At 40.0% G+C, this 17,139-nt stretch overlaps 1 protein-coding gene across 3 annotated transcripts; it reads left to right on the plus strand.

Annotated features, from left to right (window-relative positions):
• Positions 1-7,073: 7,073 nt before the first annotated feature.
• LOC103702193 (uncharacterized protein At5g39570-like) lies at positions 7,074-15,370 on the plus strand. 3 transcript variants are annotated; one of them, XM_039124439.1, is made up of 6 exons: positions 7,075-7,778; positions 7,871-8,023; positions 8,155-8,340; positions 8,466-8,651; positions 9,190-9,351; positions 10,118-15,091. In XM_039124439.1, exons 1-6 carry the CDS (start codon positions 7,218-7,220, stop codon positions 10,133-10,135), a joined length of 1,266 nt encoding a protein of 421 aa, XP_038980367.1. In that variant the 5' UTR covers positions 7,075-7,217; the 3' UTR covers positions 10,136-15,091. The 3 variants fall into 3 exon arrangements, with proteins under 3 accessions (XP_038980368.1, XP_038980367.1, XP_038980366.1); XM_039124438.1 differs by lacking the exon at positions 10,118-15,091 and adding an exon at positions 15,098-15,370 and having other exon boundaries at positions 7,076-7,778; XM_039124440.1 differs by lacking the exons at positions 9,190-9,351; positions 10,118-15,091 and adding an exon at positions 15,098-15,370 and having other exon boundaries at positions 7,074-7,778.
• The last annotated feature ends 1,769 nt before the right edge of the window (positions 15,371-17,139 follow it).

A 17,139-nucleotide genomic window follows, 5' to 3' on the forward strand; every position in this document is an offset into this window, starting at 1 on the left:
CTAGCTTGATGACGTATCGATGCACATGAAGCTAGAGAGCAACCTATAACGCACGAAGTATGGAGTAAAGAAATTATGTCTTTACATCACTGTGCATCAACAACTAGTCCTATTTGAATGGTCTCCCAAGCCGGCCATTCTTCACCAAATAGAGGATCACGAGGAGGCATCTCTGGTCACAAAGCCCGATCAGAATTACCTTGAATCCGATGAGAAGAGCGATCAGAATTGGCTTTAGCCCAAGTTTCTGGTGGGGGGCTCCGATTTAACCCACTCGGTCACTGTGTGCTTTAACTTGGATGGAGCATTTGATGTATGGTCGCATTTAACCCACTCGATCATCAATAACTTAGATGAGTTATTGATGCAAAAATGTAGCTAGAAAAAAAAAATATCAGTTGGGTGCTACTGTATTATTTTCATTGTTTCTCGTATCAATAACCTTTCTTGTATTGCATGTGTGTTTTTTGGGAAGGCTTTCTTGCATCGATTTAAACTGATCTACCGGAAAACTTCTCATTGCTTGAGTGAATTTTCTTTAAATATCTTTAGAGATGACCTCAATCAGGCATCCGTGATTGCGGCCAACATTTCTTTGATCTGACAATGCATTATTAAAGTAGCAGCAAGATTTCAGCAAAAAAAAAAAAAAAGTAGCAGCAAGAGAGTCAGGAGTTGCCGAAAAGGTTTTCCGACACGACATGAAATTAATTGAAAACATATTTTATATAAAAAAATACCAGAAAAGACAAAGCCACTAAAAAAGAACAAATAAAAAAAGAAAAAGATGGCATCCTTGAACAAATAAAAAAGAAAGCCACAAAGTTTGCGTCCTTAAACAAATAAAAAAAAAGATCACGCCAACTTCTTTATATATATAAAAAGGAACACTTGTCATCCTCCCCAGCTCAAGTTACGGGCGTGCGAAATGCCAGCAAATCGTAGAATTGTGGGCGCTCTATTGAGGGCAAAGTACGGTGACCCGGTATTGCCGGCTGGTATGCACGCTGGAGGCATTTTTTATATGGCGAAGATCTATGCATGTATCCCGAGGGTATTATGGAGACTAGATGGAAAATCGAGGATGGCAAAACAGTCAAAATTCTGAAGAACATATAGTTATCTCAAGGCTCACTGCAGGGTTAGCCCACCATGGTCGACTATGTGTGGCTCGAGAACTGCAGGGGTGGAGAAATTGAAAAACCAAAAAGGAAACCCTCACGGGCCGTCCCCTCCGCATTCTTCTTCTTCGACGTTCGCCAATCGAAGAGGACAGTCGATTAAGTCGGAACCTGAATTTAAAGCCCGCCTAAGGTAGAGGAAGAGGTGGAGCTCACTCGCTCATGCTCTTCATGCCTTGGACCGCGAGCTGAGACCGTCCGTGCATCGTTGATCTTCGTGGGCGATGGAATCGTGACCGGTAAGGTAGGCCCACCCTGTACGGTCCCGTTTGCTTTAAATGCATTCAATAGGCTTTCTCCTTTGATCAGGAAGCTGGTGTGCGACCTCTTCGTCGGAGGGGAGCAGAGGTGGGATGAGAATTTCGTCAGACGCGTGTTCGGAGAGCAGCTGGTCGAGCGGATCCTAGCAGTGCCCATCACAGAGGTGGCGATAATAGATAGGAGGGTGTGGAGCATGAATGGGTCGCCGGTGGTGAGGACCCGAGACCTTTCGTGGCTGGTACCGAGGCCGGTGACTCGACAAATGGAGAGTAGATGGATATGGAGGAGCGCATTCACCCACAGGTTGCCCTATTTCTCTGGAAGGTGGCCTGAAGATGCGTGCCCACCAAAACTGTGCTGAGGAGGCGAGGTGTGAGGTCCCTGCAACCTGTGTGTTGTGCCCGGAGGTGGAGGTGTCCATATACCACACCCTCATCGGATGCCCAAGGGCTAGTCAGATTTGGTGCTATGTTTCGGGCTAGCTAGACCAGAGTCAAAGGTGGGCGTCCATTGAGGAGTTCCTACTATTCCTAGAGGCTTCGACACAGGGATCCGAGCTTCAGGAGAGTGGGACTTGCACTGCCTATTTAGTTTACCAGTATTGGATGGACAGGAATGCTCGAATCTTCAAAAGCGTTAGTCCTCATCCGAGGGTGACAACGGCTAGAGCTCTCCTGCAGACGGCAGAGATCACCGGTGCAACAGAGGCATCACCTGAGCTAGCTAGGGACATCCGAGGTCCTCATTCTGCTTATACAGTGTTTGACTTCCTTAAGGTGAACTTTGACAGCAGCGTGACTGATGAAAGGAGATGCAACGGTGTGGAGTTCACCATCCGAGACCACGATGCAAGATTAGTTGCAGTGGGGGCGGCAGACCTTTGACTCGTCAGTGGTGTATATCAAGCTTAGAGCAGCCTGGAAAGGAATCTACCATGCGAGGTGGACATTAGGCGTGGTCTACATCATTCTTGAGGGGGATTCGGCCATGGTGATTGAGTGGATCCGAGGTCAGGGGCGCACAGTTGCGGATCGGCGATCTATGAGATACGCAAACTGCTAGGAGAGTGTGAATCCCGCCAAGCCTCGCACGTCTAAAGGGAGGCAAACGGAGTTGCTGACTGAATGGCTTTCTATGCGGCCCACCACTTCGGTGGCTTCGTCTGGATAGACCGTGGGTCTGTACTTGGGCCTTTATGTAGCCTTCTGTTTTCTGATTTTATTGGCCGCATTCACACTTGTTGTGTGTGAGCCGCCGTTGCAACAAAAAAAAAATCGTAGATCCTATCTAATTTTTTCAATTTAATTTGTATATTTTAATAAAAAAATAAAATTTATTGAGCTTTGATTTGAGTCTTTATAAAATTGATTCAAGTCGACTCAATCTTATTCAATTTGATCATATATATAATTTTTAATTTTTATATATTTTATATATAAGATGGAATTTTTATGTTTAAATTTATCCTAACCAATTGAAAATGAAATTTGACAAAAACGAGCCGAACTAAATTTCCCAAATTGGTTTTAAGGGGCTTTTATAGATGGTTAGTTCGATTTCAAATGTATCTCCAAATGGACCAACCCTAATCTGTGTAAACTCCAAACCTCAATCTCACACGGTTGAAGTGTTGGTGAACCAAAGCCCAACAACCCCATCCTAGCAATCATAAAGGCGTACAGAATTGGAAGCCCACAAACGAGCGAAAGTCCGGTGGCCCAATCTATTATAATGACTATTGACTATGGCCCAACACGATTAAAATGTTGGTGAACAGGCAAAAAGCCTGGTGCCCAACCCACTACAATGTCTCTGCCTAACACAGCCACAGGCCCACAACCAAAATAGTGGAAGATGTACGCATCCTCGTCCACCATCAGTGGCAAAATTGGAGCCCTCCGCATCCTTCTCCTCCTAACCTATGCCGATGCAAATGAGCCAAGCATGAGCTTGACTTGAATCGAAGCTCATCTCGACTCAGCTAAACTATTACCGAGCTTGAGTAGCTCGATTAACTTTTTGAGTCAAGCTTGAGTAACAAAATACTCTGTTCAAAAACTCGGAAGTTTGGTCGAATATATATTTTTAATAATATTTTTTTATTTTTAATTTTATAATATTTTTTATTTAAATATTTTGAAATATAAAATTATGTTAGATTTTGTTTTTTTTAATTATGACTAAGGTTCAAATTTGAGCTCAAACTTGAACTCGAGTATAGCTTGGTTGATATTCGAATCGAGCCAAGTTGATCTAGAGTATTGCTTCTTCTTTTTTTATCAAGTTGGAGCTTGGGTATTAAGGCCTAATCAATCTCGAATCAAGTTTCAAGCCCGAATATTTTGAATTGAGTCAAGTCCAAGTCTTTAGCTATTGGGCTCGGCCTGATTAGATCCTTAGGTGCATTCCTTACTACCTCAATTAAAAGGTATACAAAATATGGCAAAATCGTGAACCATGACTTGAATTGGTCTTTTCAGTTTAATTTGCACCAGTTTTTTTTTTTTTAAACAAATTGATTCAAGGTCGGCTTAAGAAAAGCTTGAAAAAAAAAGTCAGCTCAATTTCGGTTTATATTTTCAAAAGTGGAGGGGACGAAGCGAAGGAGATCCAGTTTACGGTTCCTTTGATTGCGTGCATTACAATTACTTATATATACCGGTTCCTGCAACTCAACCCATCCATATAAATATGTATGTATGTATACATACATACATACATACATATATATATATATATGTGTGTGTGTATTTATTTTTTTATATATTTTATATAAAATAGAATTTTTATGTTTATATTTAGCTCAGCTTATTTAATCCAGCCCATTAAACATCAATCCAATTTTTATTTAGCCAAACTGAATTTCTCGAGTTAGTTTTAAACTATTTAGCCCAATCTATTTAAACTAACTTATGGAACATCACCCCGATAAATCAAGTCAAACTGAATTTCTCGAGTCAGTTTTAAACTATGGTTGTAGATAGTCGATTCAATTTTAGTTTTGATTTTAAAAAGCTAATTTATATCAATTCGATTTTAGGTTTATCGTTAAATTAATCAGACTTGGTCTGCGTAGATCCCTAACCTCAATCTCATACAGTTGAAATGCTCATGAACGAGAGCCCAACAAATTACCCCAACCTAGCATAAAGGCGTACGGAATTGGAAGTCCACCCCAATCCATTACAGTGGCTATGGCCCAACATGATTGAACTGTTGCCTGTTGGTGGACGGGCAAAAGGCCTGGTGCCCAATCCATTACAGTGGCTATGGCCCAACATGATTGAACTGTTGGTGGACGGGCAAAAGGCCTGGTGCCCAATCTCTTATAATGACCGCCCAACACGGCCACAACCAAAATAGTATAACATGTCAGACATCATTCTCATCCACTACCGATGGCAAGCCACTCAGAAGGCACTCTATAGGTTGGGAAGGGTGAGATATCTGTTGCATTACGAAATCTTTTGTTTGCCGATTCTATTGGATGCATTCGTACCCGTCATGTATGAAATATCTGTTTCAGCACAAAAAAAAAAAAAAAGAAGAAAGCCCTGCCCATTCTTCTCCTCTGGAGCTCGCCGGTGTTGGAGATAGGAACTCTCCAGACCCTCGCAGGTATCGGAGATTGGAGCTAAATTGGACGGCGAGCACCCAAAGCAAAGCTTATCCGACCGAGCTTGCCTACTACCACCACCGGAAAAGATCCGGAAAAAAGCAGCACTCATCCTGACCAACCATGACCACTCCCGCCGGAGAGAAATGGGCCAAGAGCATCACTGCATCCTTCTCCGAAGAGGAAGTCAGATCCTCGAATCTAGTAATAAATGCTTTTCTTGAATTAAGACTTAGAAGCAAAGAAAAGGTTGCAGTTGGGAGAGGGACGCGCCAACTGATACGCCGAACAAACGGCTTCCTCTTGTAAACAGAAAAGCGGCACGTGAGCAAACAGCGGGAAGTTTATTTTTAAGATAAATTACAAAAATCTCCCTATATTTACACTTAATAATATAAAAAATTTATACTCACCTTCTAAAATTTATTTTTTATCTAATATTTTAATTTATAGGACGTGTGTCAAATTATTAGCTTTTAATGAAACTTAAACACATCAGAAATTTTTTAAATGATTAAAATAATCTTATAAATTACACCTAATATTTTGTAAAATCTATAATTACACCTAATTAAATTGATAATATTAGCTATTTATCTATTATAAAAAGTTGAAATTATCTCTGCAAGAAAATATGGCTTTCTTTTTTACTTTCCGACTTTCTGATCTATTCGAAGTTTTTCATCATTAAGAGTTCTTTTTTTCTTCGAAATTCAGTGGTTAGGATTTTTCTCGCTTGCCATCCTAACACGAGTGCCCCTTCCTAATGAGAAACCGATGATAAGCTTCCTTTCTAACTAGCATCTAGCGACGATCATTCTTAATTTCCGACCAGTATTTGGCAACGAGCATTCTTTCTGATCAGATTTTGTTATCCCTTTTCCACCCACCATGTCATAGAGATTGAAAATGCTGGCGTATTATTTACTAATTCTGAGTTCTATTTGTCCAATACTATAGACATGATTTCTTAATATTGTCGCTATGAATGAAGATTTCTATATCTACATATAGAATTATGGTAGCTCTCGCAACCTATCATCAAAAGGATCTAAATTAGTACATGCGTGAGAACTTTTCTTTTTAGAGTATGTATCTGTTGCAGTTCCATGGCCTAGCTTGGAACATGAATAGGTTAGCTCAAGCAACAAAACTTTTGATATTAGTTTCCTGCAACAAAAAAATTTTAGAGGCATCTATTTGTCTAAGAGATTTAAATTGCTTTTCTTTTAGAATATAGCTATTTTTTGATGATTCATCAAAATCAAGCTCCAAACCCATGGCTCCTCCTTAGGTGGATGTTATATCACTTAAGATTAGTTTGGTCATTTTTTAATTTTTTTCTCTGATATGGCATTTAGCTACTATTTAAGTAAACAATTTAGCTAACATTCTATTAAATTATGAATTAAAGTATTAGATAAAAATAAATTTTAGAAGATAAACAGAGATTTTTTTAACTACTAAATATAAGTATAATTTATTTCTAATCTTGAATTTTTTTTAATTTACTTATTATTTAAAAATAATTTTGACTCTTCACTGAATTGGCATAAGACTAGTTTTTATAAATTATTAAACATAAATTATTATATATACGTGCAATGAACGAAAACGCCGAGGACACTTTTGTCATTTTCTGTTATTTTTATTGATTGCAGTGGCGGCTGACGTTCAACACATTGATGGATGGATCGCTACATCGCAACCGATGGAAGCAACCAATGATGTTTCCACTGCTATATCGAAATAATTAAATTATGCGCACCCACTTCTGAGACACCCACTCCACCCCCTCACTCGCCTGCCAACTCACGCCCCCGGGAAATCGTTGCAACGCGAGTTTTGTCACACTCCCGCACGCCTATCAGGCTATCACAGGTCAAGTACCAAAAGTCGGTGTGGGAGTTTACATGGTCCCACAAATCGACGGTTGTTGATCAAAACAAGAGCTGGGACCCGCTCTAGTTTTTTCTTACGTGGACACCATCTTGGTTTATCTTCTTCCTCCTAGCTCAACCCGTCAGGCCAGATGAGGGCGTGACGGCCATTGCACTAAACCTCTTACCCACGTCCCCATGTCCGCCCGCCGGAGGAGGGCCGGAGAAGAATCCCGCCGCCGCCGCCACGCCGCCCCGTAGCGTCACGCCTCGCTCCCCATGGCCTCTGGGCCGGCCGACTACAACGAGGACGACTTCGAGGAGTACAACCCTCACCCTTACCTGGGCGGTTACGACATCGCCCTCACCTACGGCTCCCCCCTTCCCCCCGCCCCCGCAATCTGCTACCCCGTCTCCTCCCCTACCCCCGATCTTCCGCCACCGCCCCTCGCCGAGGAGGCCAAAACCGACCCCACTCCCCGCTCCCAACCGCTGCCTCAGGCGGCGCCGATTCCAGTGCCGGAGCCGGAACCGGAGCGCCCCCCTCCTTACGACTACGGAACGCAGGGGAGCTATCAGCCGGAACCCTATTACCCGGATATCTTCAGGTCCTGGCTCTTTGGGGAAGAGGGGCGTTGGAACCCCTGGGGAAGGACTCTGGATTATCTCTTTGGGCACGCACAGGGGTACGGCGAGAGAAGGATTGGGGTCGATAGCTATGGGATTCCTATCTATGCTAACAAAAATCAGAGCAGTCAGTCGATTTCGGTGCAGGTCGAGCCGGCACCCGCTCAAAGATTGGATTTTTACGATGTCCACAACGAGCAAACTGACGAAAGTGTGAGTACCGGATCAAGTTGTGATTTTTTTGGAGTAATTTGTTGTAATGGTTAGTGCTAAGTGTCTGATTTTGGTGATTTGGATGTATATAGTGGTCCTCATCATATGGCGAGAGGAGGGAGGAGAGCTATGATTATCTGAATCCAACTTATGCTTATGATAGGCACTACTATGAGCAGCCCCTTTCTATTCAAGTGAGTCCAAGTGAGCACAAGGTCTTCGAAGAACAAGTGTATCATGATCAGGTGAAAGCGAACATTGTCTCTGTATTCGACACCATTATGTATTGTACTTGCTTGTTGGTACAATTTGGTTTTCGTGGAAGTTAATGTTGTTTTATTTGCTCCATTTCGATGATATGTGCCTCCAAATATAGCATTCATCATCGTATGATGAGAGGAATTATGTGACTGATTTATTTGGAAGTCTGAGCTACGGTTATGAGAGGCACTACCATGAGCAGCCACTAAATGTTCAGATTGAGCCAATTGAGCAAACTTGGTCCCAGAAGTTGAGTTACCATGATGACTACCAGCGACCGGCATCTCCTAAGTCCAACTGGGTGAGTATGTGATCTTGTCTATGGATCTTATGCGTTTCAATTGTACAATGCTTGTTGGTGTAATTTTGGTATAGGATAATTCAGTCTCACTTGTATTATGTCCATCCTATGCCTTTCATGGATAGCATTCTTCATCTTCTAATGAACGAGGGGGTGAGGGCCATATATTTGGAGATCCAAACTATGCATATGGAAGGCACTCCAACGAGCAGACTCATGGTGATCAGCTTGAGCCTTTTATGCCATCATGGTCTAGAAATCTGGGTTACCATGAGTTCTACGGGGAGGAGGTTTCTCACAGGTCCAGCTGGGTGAGGACCCGACCTTGACCTTGCATGTAACATGCTATTTATATATGTTTACTTTGTGTTTATGGTGTATGTTTTGGCCCTTCTTGATTTGAATTCAATCTCCAAGATGATTTCAACTTTGTTGTAGTCTTACACTTTACATGCAAGTTTGGTAATATTAATCATGTTTTGCTCAGATATTATTTACAGTTATATTAAATAGGATTACATGTGCTTGTTAAAAAGAAGAACTGTGTTTGCATTGCATTAATTTAGTCTGCCAAGTTCCTTCTTGCAAAATATTCCCCATGATATAAATGGCTATAATTTATTTCAGTTAATATACTTTCTTAACTGAATTGCTCTCATATTTGAGTTACTATGGTGTCTGCTTGGCACAGAACTCCCAAAGCCAACTTGTGTGAGAATGAAGCTTATGTGTAAGCTTGTTGGCAAATTTTGGTATATTATGCAAAGCAAATAAATTACACTGATTTTGATCATCATCCTATTTCATTTTGGTTATTGCATGTGGCATTCTTCATTGTTCGTTCAACAGGGGCATGAGGACAATATCGTCAGAAGTAGCAACCATGCTTATGAAAGGCATTACCATGAGGATCCCCTGTGTCTGCAGCTTGAGCCTTTCAAGCCAGCATGGTCTCAGAATCCAAGTTATTATAAGGCATATGAGGAAGAAGTGCCGCCATTGTCCAATTGGGTGAGTATCCAATGTTGACTCTCCACGCAATATGCCTCAGAATTCAGTGTTGGAGTTTCAGTGCACTGTTCAACCTTAAGTCCTTTCATCTTTGCACTGCCTTTTTGTCATGTGGCAGATGGGCCTTGTCCTCGTTAACTATAATGTACAGTTGACTTTAAAAGATTGCTATTAGTGATTTAATTAAAGGAAAGTAGATTTTTCTGGTTACATTATCATAACTTGTTATTGGCATTTGTTATTGGAGATAGTTTTTTCCTTCCATCAAACTTGGGTAAGATCCAATTTACATCCACACAAGTTATTCAATCTTTCACCCTAAGCAACACTGACTTAAAACTCCTACCTAAGCTGCAAAGGTTGGACGCTAGGATAATTTAGGCCTATCTAATAAAATACTAAGAAACGAGTGATGTGGATGAGAGAGAAATCTTGTTCTCCTGACAAAACAAATGAAACCTATTGAGATGACTTGTGAAAGAGAGTCTATTTCCAATACATGGGCAACTGTGTTGCACGTTAACGGACAAGATGCCAACAATTTGCTCAATTTTGACATGTGAACTTTTCAGATTCTTTGAAAACAGAAAACTTACCGCATGGAGACCCTTAGGTTGCGATAAAGAGGGATGATGAAGAATTTTGTAAATTTTTTAGATTCTATTTGTTGATATGATGTGCTTTAGCTATAGGAAATATCAATAATGGGTAAAAGATTGTGTAATTATTTTATCTACGGTGATCAGTATCTTTGGTTGTCTCACAGAAAATTGCAGTGCAATAAATGTGACATCATGCAAAACGGAAAATGATAAGTGGAACCTTTGGGGAAGAAGGTGCATGGAACTCTGAGGGTGGCAATTAGTAGATGATGAAGAATTTTGTAAATTTTTTAGACTCTATTTGTTGATATGATGTACTTTAGCTATTGGAAATATCAATAATGGGTAAAAGATTGTGTAATTATTTTTATCTACGGTGATCAGTGTCTTAGGTTATCTCACAGAAAATTGCAGTGCAATAAATGTGACATCATGCAAAACAGAAAATGATAAGTGGAACCTTTGGGGAAGAAGGTGTATGGAACTTTGAGGGTGGCAGTTAGTAGGTTTTGCCTACTACTGATCCAGACCCATGGAAGCTAACTAGAGATCAGTCCCAAAAGTGTGTAACATTTCCTAAATCAGAACCCTCTTCTGACCTAACTCCCATTCTGATCACAACAAACCTGAACACACACCTAATTCTCGTCTCAACTCATTTTGAGGCCCATTCAGATCCTGATCAAGAGTGCTTAATACCCTAGCCTATGTAATATTAACAGTAGCCACCGCCTCATGTTGTTTCCCTTGATCTGGAAAAAGGAAATTCTAGAAGGATAAGACTTCAGGAATGAGCCTACTATTGGAAGTGGTGACGCTAATAGTGGCATTGATTGACATTAACAACCAATGAGGAGCAATCCCACAATGATTGTGGATCACCATGATGGCAATCTATCAATGATTGTGGATCACCATGATTGTGGAAGAGGGGGAGGGGAGGTTCACTATGGAGCAGGGGAAGTTGTGGCACTTGAGTTGGTGTGTGATGTTTGTCGACCTGTTGGTTGGGATGTTTGTCACAATAGATGTTATATATGTGGCTGTGGTGAGATCAATGCTCAACTAGAAGGTAATGTTGGCTAATCCCAATGCTCGAGGATTCTAGGGCGCAGTGCCCAGTGTGGATGAGTTGCTGCAATTAAAGTGATGTTGGACCATGTGGGTCAGCATGTGGCTGACAGGTGAAACTTGGGTTTCCATTGACAGAAGTTGATTGCCCATGGGTTTCCATCTGCTCTAATTGGTTAGCTCATCTAGGTGGTCATAGGCCAGGCTTGGTTTCTTGGAGCTCTTTAGAGCATCTCCAGCCAAAATATAAGCTCTGCATTCCATCACTAATTGATCAATTTGGTTATCTTTTCTCTTTGTTTTCTTGATAAATTTGAGTTACATGTGCTCTTTTTTTTTTTGTGGTGCTTCATTGCATGATGCATAGATCAAGATGCTTTTTGAAGCCATTTTATTTTAAACTAGATCAAGGATTACAACTTTACAGGCAATGGCTTTAAGTGCTAGTCTACATTGTTCTCAATTGTATGATACATCCGGAGCCACATGGTTGCTTGCATGATAAGGGGCTGCCTATTGCAATATTGGTACTAGCCCATATTAGCTTGCACCATAGTGTATTATAGATTTGTACTGTACTGTGCTACTAACTGATATATGTTATTGTTGGGTTGAACTGGATATTAGTCCAATCGATCCTCCCAGAAATTGATTATTTCATTCAAGTGAGGTTGTTGATTGTTCACTCTCTGAAACTTCCCAAATCTCTTTCAAGCTTTTCCTTATTTAATCCAATATAATGTGAATTTGTATTATATAGTCGTTAGATATGGGAAAGTATAAACCATGGTTATATTTGTCAATAATCATATGCATCTTCGGTATTGCTTACAATGCTTGATTTGTTTAGTTAAGTAATAATAATGTTCAAGTTCTTTTTCGCAAAAAAAAAAAAAAATAATAATAATCTTTGAGTTTTGACTAACATTCCAATAAACTGAAATTAAAAAATTAGTCTAAATGCAAAGTTGCAAGCGAGACAGTTTCCCTTGTGTATCTTAGCCTGTTTGTTTCATTCTTCAGTCATTATTAAATCTTTGTGTGGTATGTACTAATAAATATGCACATCCTGTTGGCCTTTGAGGCCTTGACTGGAATAAGCATGATGTGTGATATGATAATCCTTGTGAGACTGAAGAGGGATTACTAAGTTGGAAAACTGCTAGACATGATAAACCATATTCATAAAATTTGTGGTGAAATGTTATTTCACTTCATAATTGTGATTCAGAAGTTTTCCTTGCTAATATCAGTTCTTAAATGTGGGAGAAACATGTGATTAATTTTGCTTTGAGTTACATGCAGTCAAATACCTAGATTACCATCCTACATTGGCTTAGTATTCTTTTGCATTCTAGAGCCCATTTGTGCGACATGCGGCCTTCATGCTATCCAACTCATCCCTATCTACCTCTCTATCTTCAGTATAAAGAGTCAGTCAATCAGAATGATTTTGAATGGCGATTATCAAATTTATATTATACTTGTAACTGATAAGCTGATTATTAATATCATGATCCATCTTTGCTTACACAACTTGTAGGTGAACTAGACCATGGATAGACATCAAAGACATGGAGAAAAGCTTGATAGATGAGGGTCTGAAATCAGTTGAATCAAAAGGCATATATTGAATGCGCGAGCAATAAGAAATGGTTGATTTTATGGTGAGATACTTAAAGTGATGATACTCTTTATCTGAAATCTTTATGTGGAAACGGGCCAACAAAATCAGAGCAAGGTTGTTGGTTAGGATAATTGCTTCAGTTCTATTTGAGTTGCTCATGTAGGTCATACTTGATGCGATCTTTTCATAAGATGACAAGAACTTCGCACAGTAGATGAATGTGACGAGAATGTTGAGATGGACGTATGATACACTTAAAGGGACCATTTAGAAAGCGATGTAGTTTAGTTTGGTGCTAGTTTAATCATGCATGATTAAGTCTTTAGGAGGGCCATATCAGGAAATGAGGAGGGGAAGATGAGAAAGACATGTATTTGCAAGCTGGCAGATGGGATTTTATGCAGTTATAGATAGACGACCATAGAAATGGCCTCTTTGCATGCAGATGTAAGGCTGCGTGCAGTTGACCCTTTCCATACCCCACAATGGCGGGAGTCTTGTGCACTAGTATGCCCTTTTTAGTTATAGACATGTGACAACCCTTAAATGCAATGATGTCTAAAGTGATATAGGGACATGACAATAACAAAATCCACCAATATTATGATGATTTTTTTTTCAAATTAAAGATGGGAATCCCACCAAATACATTAACAGAATGAATAAAGAAAACAAAAGGTGACCAGAGGTCGGATGGACAATTAGAAAGGTGGTGGGGGAAATGAAACAGACTAGGGGCCAATATTATGATAAAGTTGCCGAAGGGGTTAAGTTGTGGAGCGATTATGAGGAAGACTTTGTAAACAAGAACAAGGCTGCAAACTAGAGGAGACAAATATGAGAACATTGAGATCGATGTGTGATAAATTGAGGAAGGACAAAGCTAGAATAAAATGCATTATATGAAGCTGTGGGATGGAGATGGAGAAAATGTTGATATGGCACAACCTTGTGTGACAAAGTCTAAAAGGAGGCCCATGTTAAAGAAGATTTTGAACATGGATAAAAGTCGTAATAAATGAGAAAAAGGATTGGAAGACTTGATAAATTTGCGTGAAAACTTGTAAAAGGGATGTAAGAAAGGTCAGCATTCTCCAGTGATATCCCTTGATTGCAATTATTGTTGAAAAAATATGAAAGCATCAGCTCGAACTGAAGGATTTGTAGAAAACCATGCTCAGATGAATGGAGTAAACTTCTTGGACATGGTTATTTTCACCAGATATTTCTAATTGTCCAGAATATGGCTATGCAGTGCATTGTGATAATTGATGTAGAATAATTATGACTTTTCCACTTTGTGGTTTTATAAACAGAAGTTCTCTTTAATTAGTTTTTTTTTGAGATAACAGGCTACCATATTAATGATGCACGTAAGAAAATCTTCTGGATTTATTTTTGTTTTGGTTGTGTGAGGGTTATGCACAACTTTTGTTGTATGTTCTGAGGCCGATATAACCTCTCCTGCTTTATAGTGTTTAAGGACTAACATTGTTAAAAGAGGGTGCCTGGGCACCTATGCGGCAGCCCAAATACTTAATATGGCTGGGCTGCCTAGGTGAAGCCCACTTAACCCCTACTCTTTAAATGTTTCTTTTCCAGTTTTCTTTCCTTATAAGGGATACATGGGAGGGTAGCGAAGGCTACAACCAATCTGGTGGAAGCCAGTGGGCTGATCAGTGTGTACCAATAGGGCGGGTGATAATGATGACTGGCAGCGGTGGTTGGAGTGACCAGCACACCTCTTCTTCATCGAGCTGTTGTTCCACCTTCCTAATTTTCACTTTTGTCCTACTTTCTAGCCTCTAGAATGTTTGCCTCCTGTTTCTTGCTAGGTGCTGGCCATCAAGCATTCTACAATTTGTTGGATGTTGCAGTGGCAGCAATATCGGTATTGCTCTCCTTGTAGATTTTGGTCTTCGGACTTTTTAGGCATGACAAATAGATTCATTGTCCGATTGATGGTAAAAAAAGATATTTATGTATGCATGTGTATTAGAAGCACACATTATGAAAGCTTGAAGAGCTTTCCTTCCTGGGTTGCCGTCTAAGCAACTAGGCATCCACCTAGGCTATACAAGGGTCCACCACCTGGCCTTGCGTAGGCAATTTGACAACCTTGTTAAGGACATATTGCTTTGGTTGCTTAGCATGACTGATAAGGTTCCATCTTCAGAACTTTTGACTATGCTGCCGATGCAATTCACGTACAGCCTCAGTTAGTCATGCATCATTGTTTAACAGGTGCGAAGCTTGTTTCTGGATCTATACTTCTGATCTCTGAGTGGTTTTCTTGCTGCTTTAAATTCTTATATACGACAAATTGATTATCTGAGCTAATATTTCTGAAACAAGTTCATTGATATTTTTCAATGTTTGTTTAAGTTAATATTTATCTGTGTTATTCTTGACATCTTTAGTTTCCTCTAATTTACCAAATCTACAGGATAAAGACTCTGAGAATAATGGTTTCCAATTCTTTTACCCCTTCTAGAAGTACTCAAGACTATGATGAGTAATGTCTACCTCATTGCACTTCTGTTGATAATGTTTACAATGATGAACAACTTTTGTCTTGCTCTGCTCTTTGTAAATGTATATAAGCTTTCACAATAATATGATACTTGTATTGTCGTGCTGAAGCAATTTGTAGTCTAGGTAGAATGTGGTGTAACAGTAGTTGCTGTGAGTAAATATGCATTCTGAGCTATTTCAATCATTCTTTCCTTAGTTCCATTATGATTTAGTTCAAGAGCATTTCCTTCCTAAATATGCTGCATCCATTTCAACCAAAATTTTGATCTGACCGTTATAGATCATGTTATCATAGAAAATGAAATAACGGTCCAAAAGCCGGAAGGCTGTAAAAAGGTGGAAAAGGAAAGGAATAGAGGGGAGAGGAAAACCGCTGTAGAGCAAATTAGTTACATTGAGGCACCTGAATTACTCTCTGACGGCTATTTTTAGCAATTATTGTTGCCATTCATCACAATTTACTTGCATATTCTCCAGTTCTTAAAGAATTTAAACGAGGCCTACCACTTCAGCTTGGCTCATATAAAAACCTTGCTTGCTTTGATAGAGTTTGAGTGCTTCTTCATAGATTCGGATGCCATTTTCTAAGACATGTACCCTCGGATGAGAAATCCAGCTACTAGAAGATGTAAGAATTGCTTGTGATGTTAATGCGCACTATTAAACGTGATTCTCTGACATTGAACACTACTCTCCGTGAATATTGCAAATTTACAATATGCATGAAGTTCCTAATCCATCAATCACTAGGACAAGTATTCCTCTTTAATTTCACAGCTCATGTCTTCCTTAGCTCTTTTTCTTTTTGGTAGCTTTTACTTGATCTGAAGATCATGTGAAAAATATGTAGGCACTCCACCATATTCAGCTCGATCTTGACAAGGAATTCATGTAGGTGGCATCTCATAGGCTTAAATATGATAACCAAACATGCTGCTCTCTTGAGCCTTAGCTTGAGCTTTTTTTTCTGGTAGCTGGACCACATTATAGGATGTTGATGGTGGTTGTTGTTCTAGCAAAGTAGAGCCTTGATTCTTTGATGGTGCCATATGATTTCAGACTCCTCTCGCTTTTGCCTACAGTCTTGTGATAATGAGTTATTGAAAGAATTAAGTAGGGGCAAGCTAAGGTGACACTTTGAAACCAATATTCCTAACCTACGTTTGGTGCAGGAGAACCATCATCATTATATCTGTTCCTCTGCTGTCGAAGAAAAAACTAATGCAATTTACACCAGATAGTTGGAGACTATTCCAGTCGAATTAATCCGATTTTTCACAAAACTAGACATTCATGCTTTGGTGGGAAGCTGGGAAGCGGCATCGAGGGAGAATACAACGAGGGAAAACTGTTCTTCAAAATGGATTGGATGTATGCATTGTGTCTCGGCGTGGGAGGGTCAATTTCAGGTCTAATAGTTGGAAAGATAATTCGGAGACCCAAGAAGAGCAGGACGAGCAACGATTCAAGGGAATTTGGATAACGCCAGCTTCAATAATAATGCAAAATGACCCCACTGGCTGATGTTATATCTCAGAACTGAGAGAGAGTAAAGAAGACTGAAGGGTGCCATCTTGCTAAGCTAGTACACCCTCTCCTTCGTTGCACAAAAGATTTTGGATTCAAATCCCTCCCTCACCACATTTCATGGTCTGCTGAAATGTTGGTGATTTTTCTGCTTGGTTCTCAAAAAAAAAAGAAAAGAGACCATTAGGAATGATTACTTCTAACGTCATTAAGTTTAAATCTTAATTAACGATGTAGGATCCATGTCCTCCATCCCAAATCAACGGGACTACTTTTTATGCTTCTCCTTGGTGCTGCTATCACCATTGGCAAATAAAAAAGAGGGTAGGGGGAGTGCGTTGCATGAAAAGGATCGCCTAACTTACACTCCATGTCTGTGGATATCTTTTTGTGGGCTCAATGCCCTCATCAATCTAATTTAGAGAA

The sequence above is a fragment of the Phoenix dactylifera genome, chromosome 3, assembly GCF_009389715.1.
Source record: "Phoenix dactylifera cultivar Barhee BC4 chromosome 3, palm_55x_up_171113_PBpolish2nd_filt_p, whole genome shotgun sequence".
Taxonomy (NCBI): Eukaryota; Viridiplantae; Streptophyta; class Magnoliopsida; order Arecales; family Arecaceae; genus Phoenix; species Phoenix dactylifera.

Coding starts and splice junctions, on each gene's coding strand:
- LOC103702193 (XM_039124438.1), top strand. CDS start 7,218: ATGGCCTCTGGGCCGGCCGACTACAACGAGGACGACTTCGAGGAGTAC. Junction 7,779..7,870: donor ACGAGCAAACTGACGAAAGT/GTGAGTACCGGA, acceptor GGATGTATATAG/TGGTCCTCATCATATGGCGA. Junction 8,652..9,189: donor TTTCTCACAGGTCCAGCTGG/GTGAGGACCCGA, acceptor TTCGTTCAACAG/GGGCATGAGGACAATATCGT.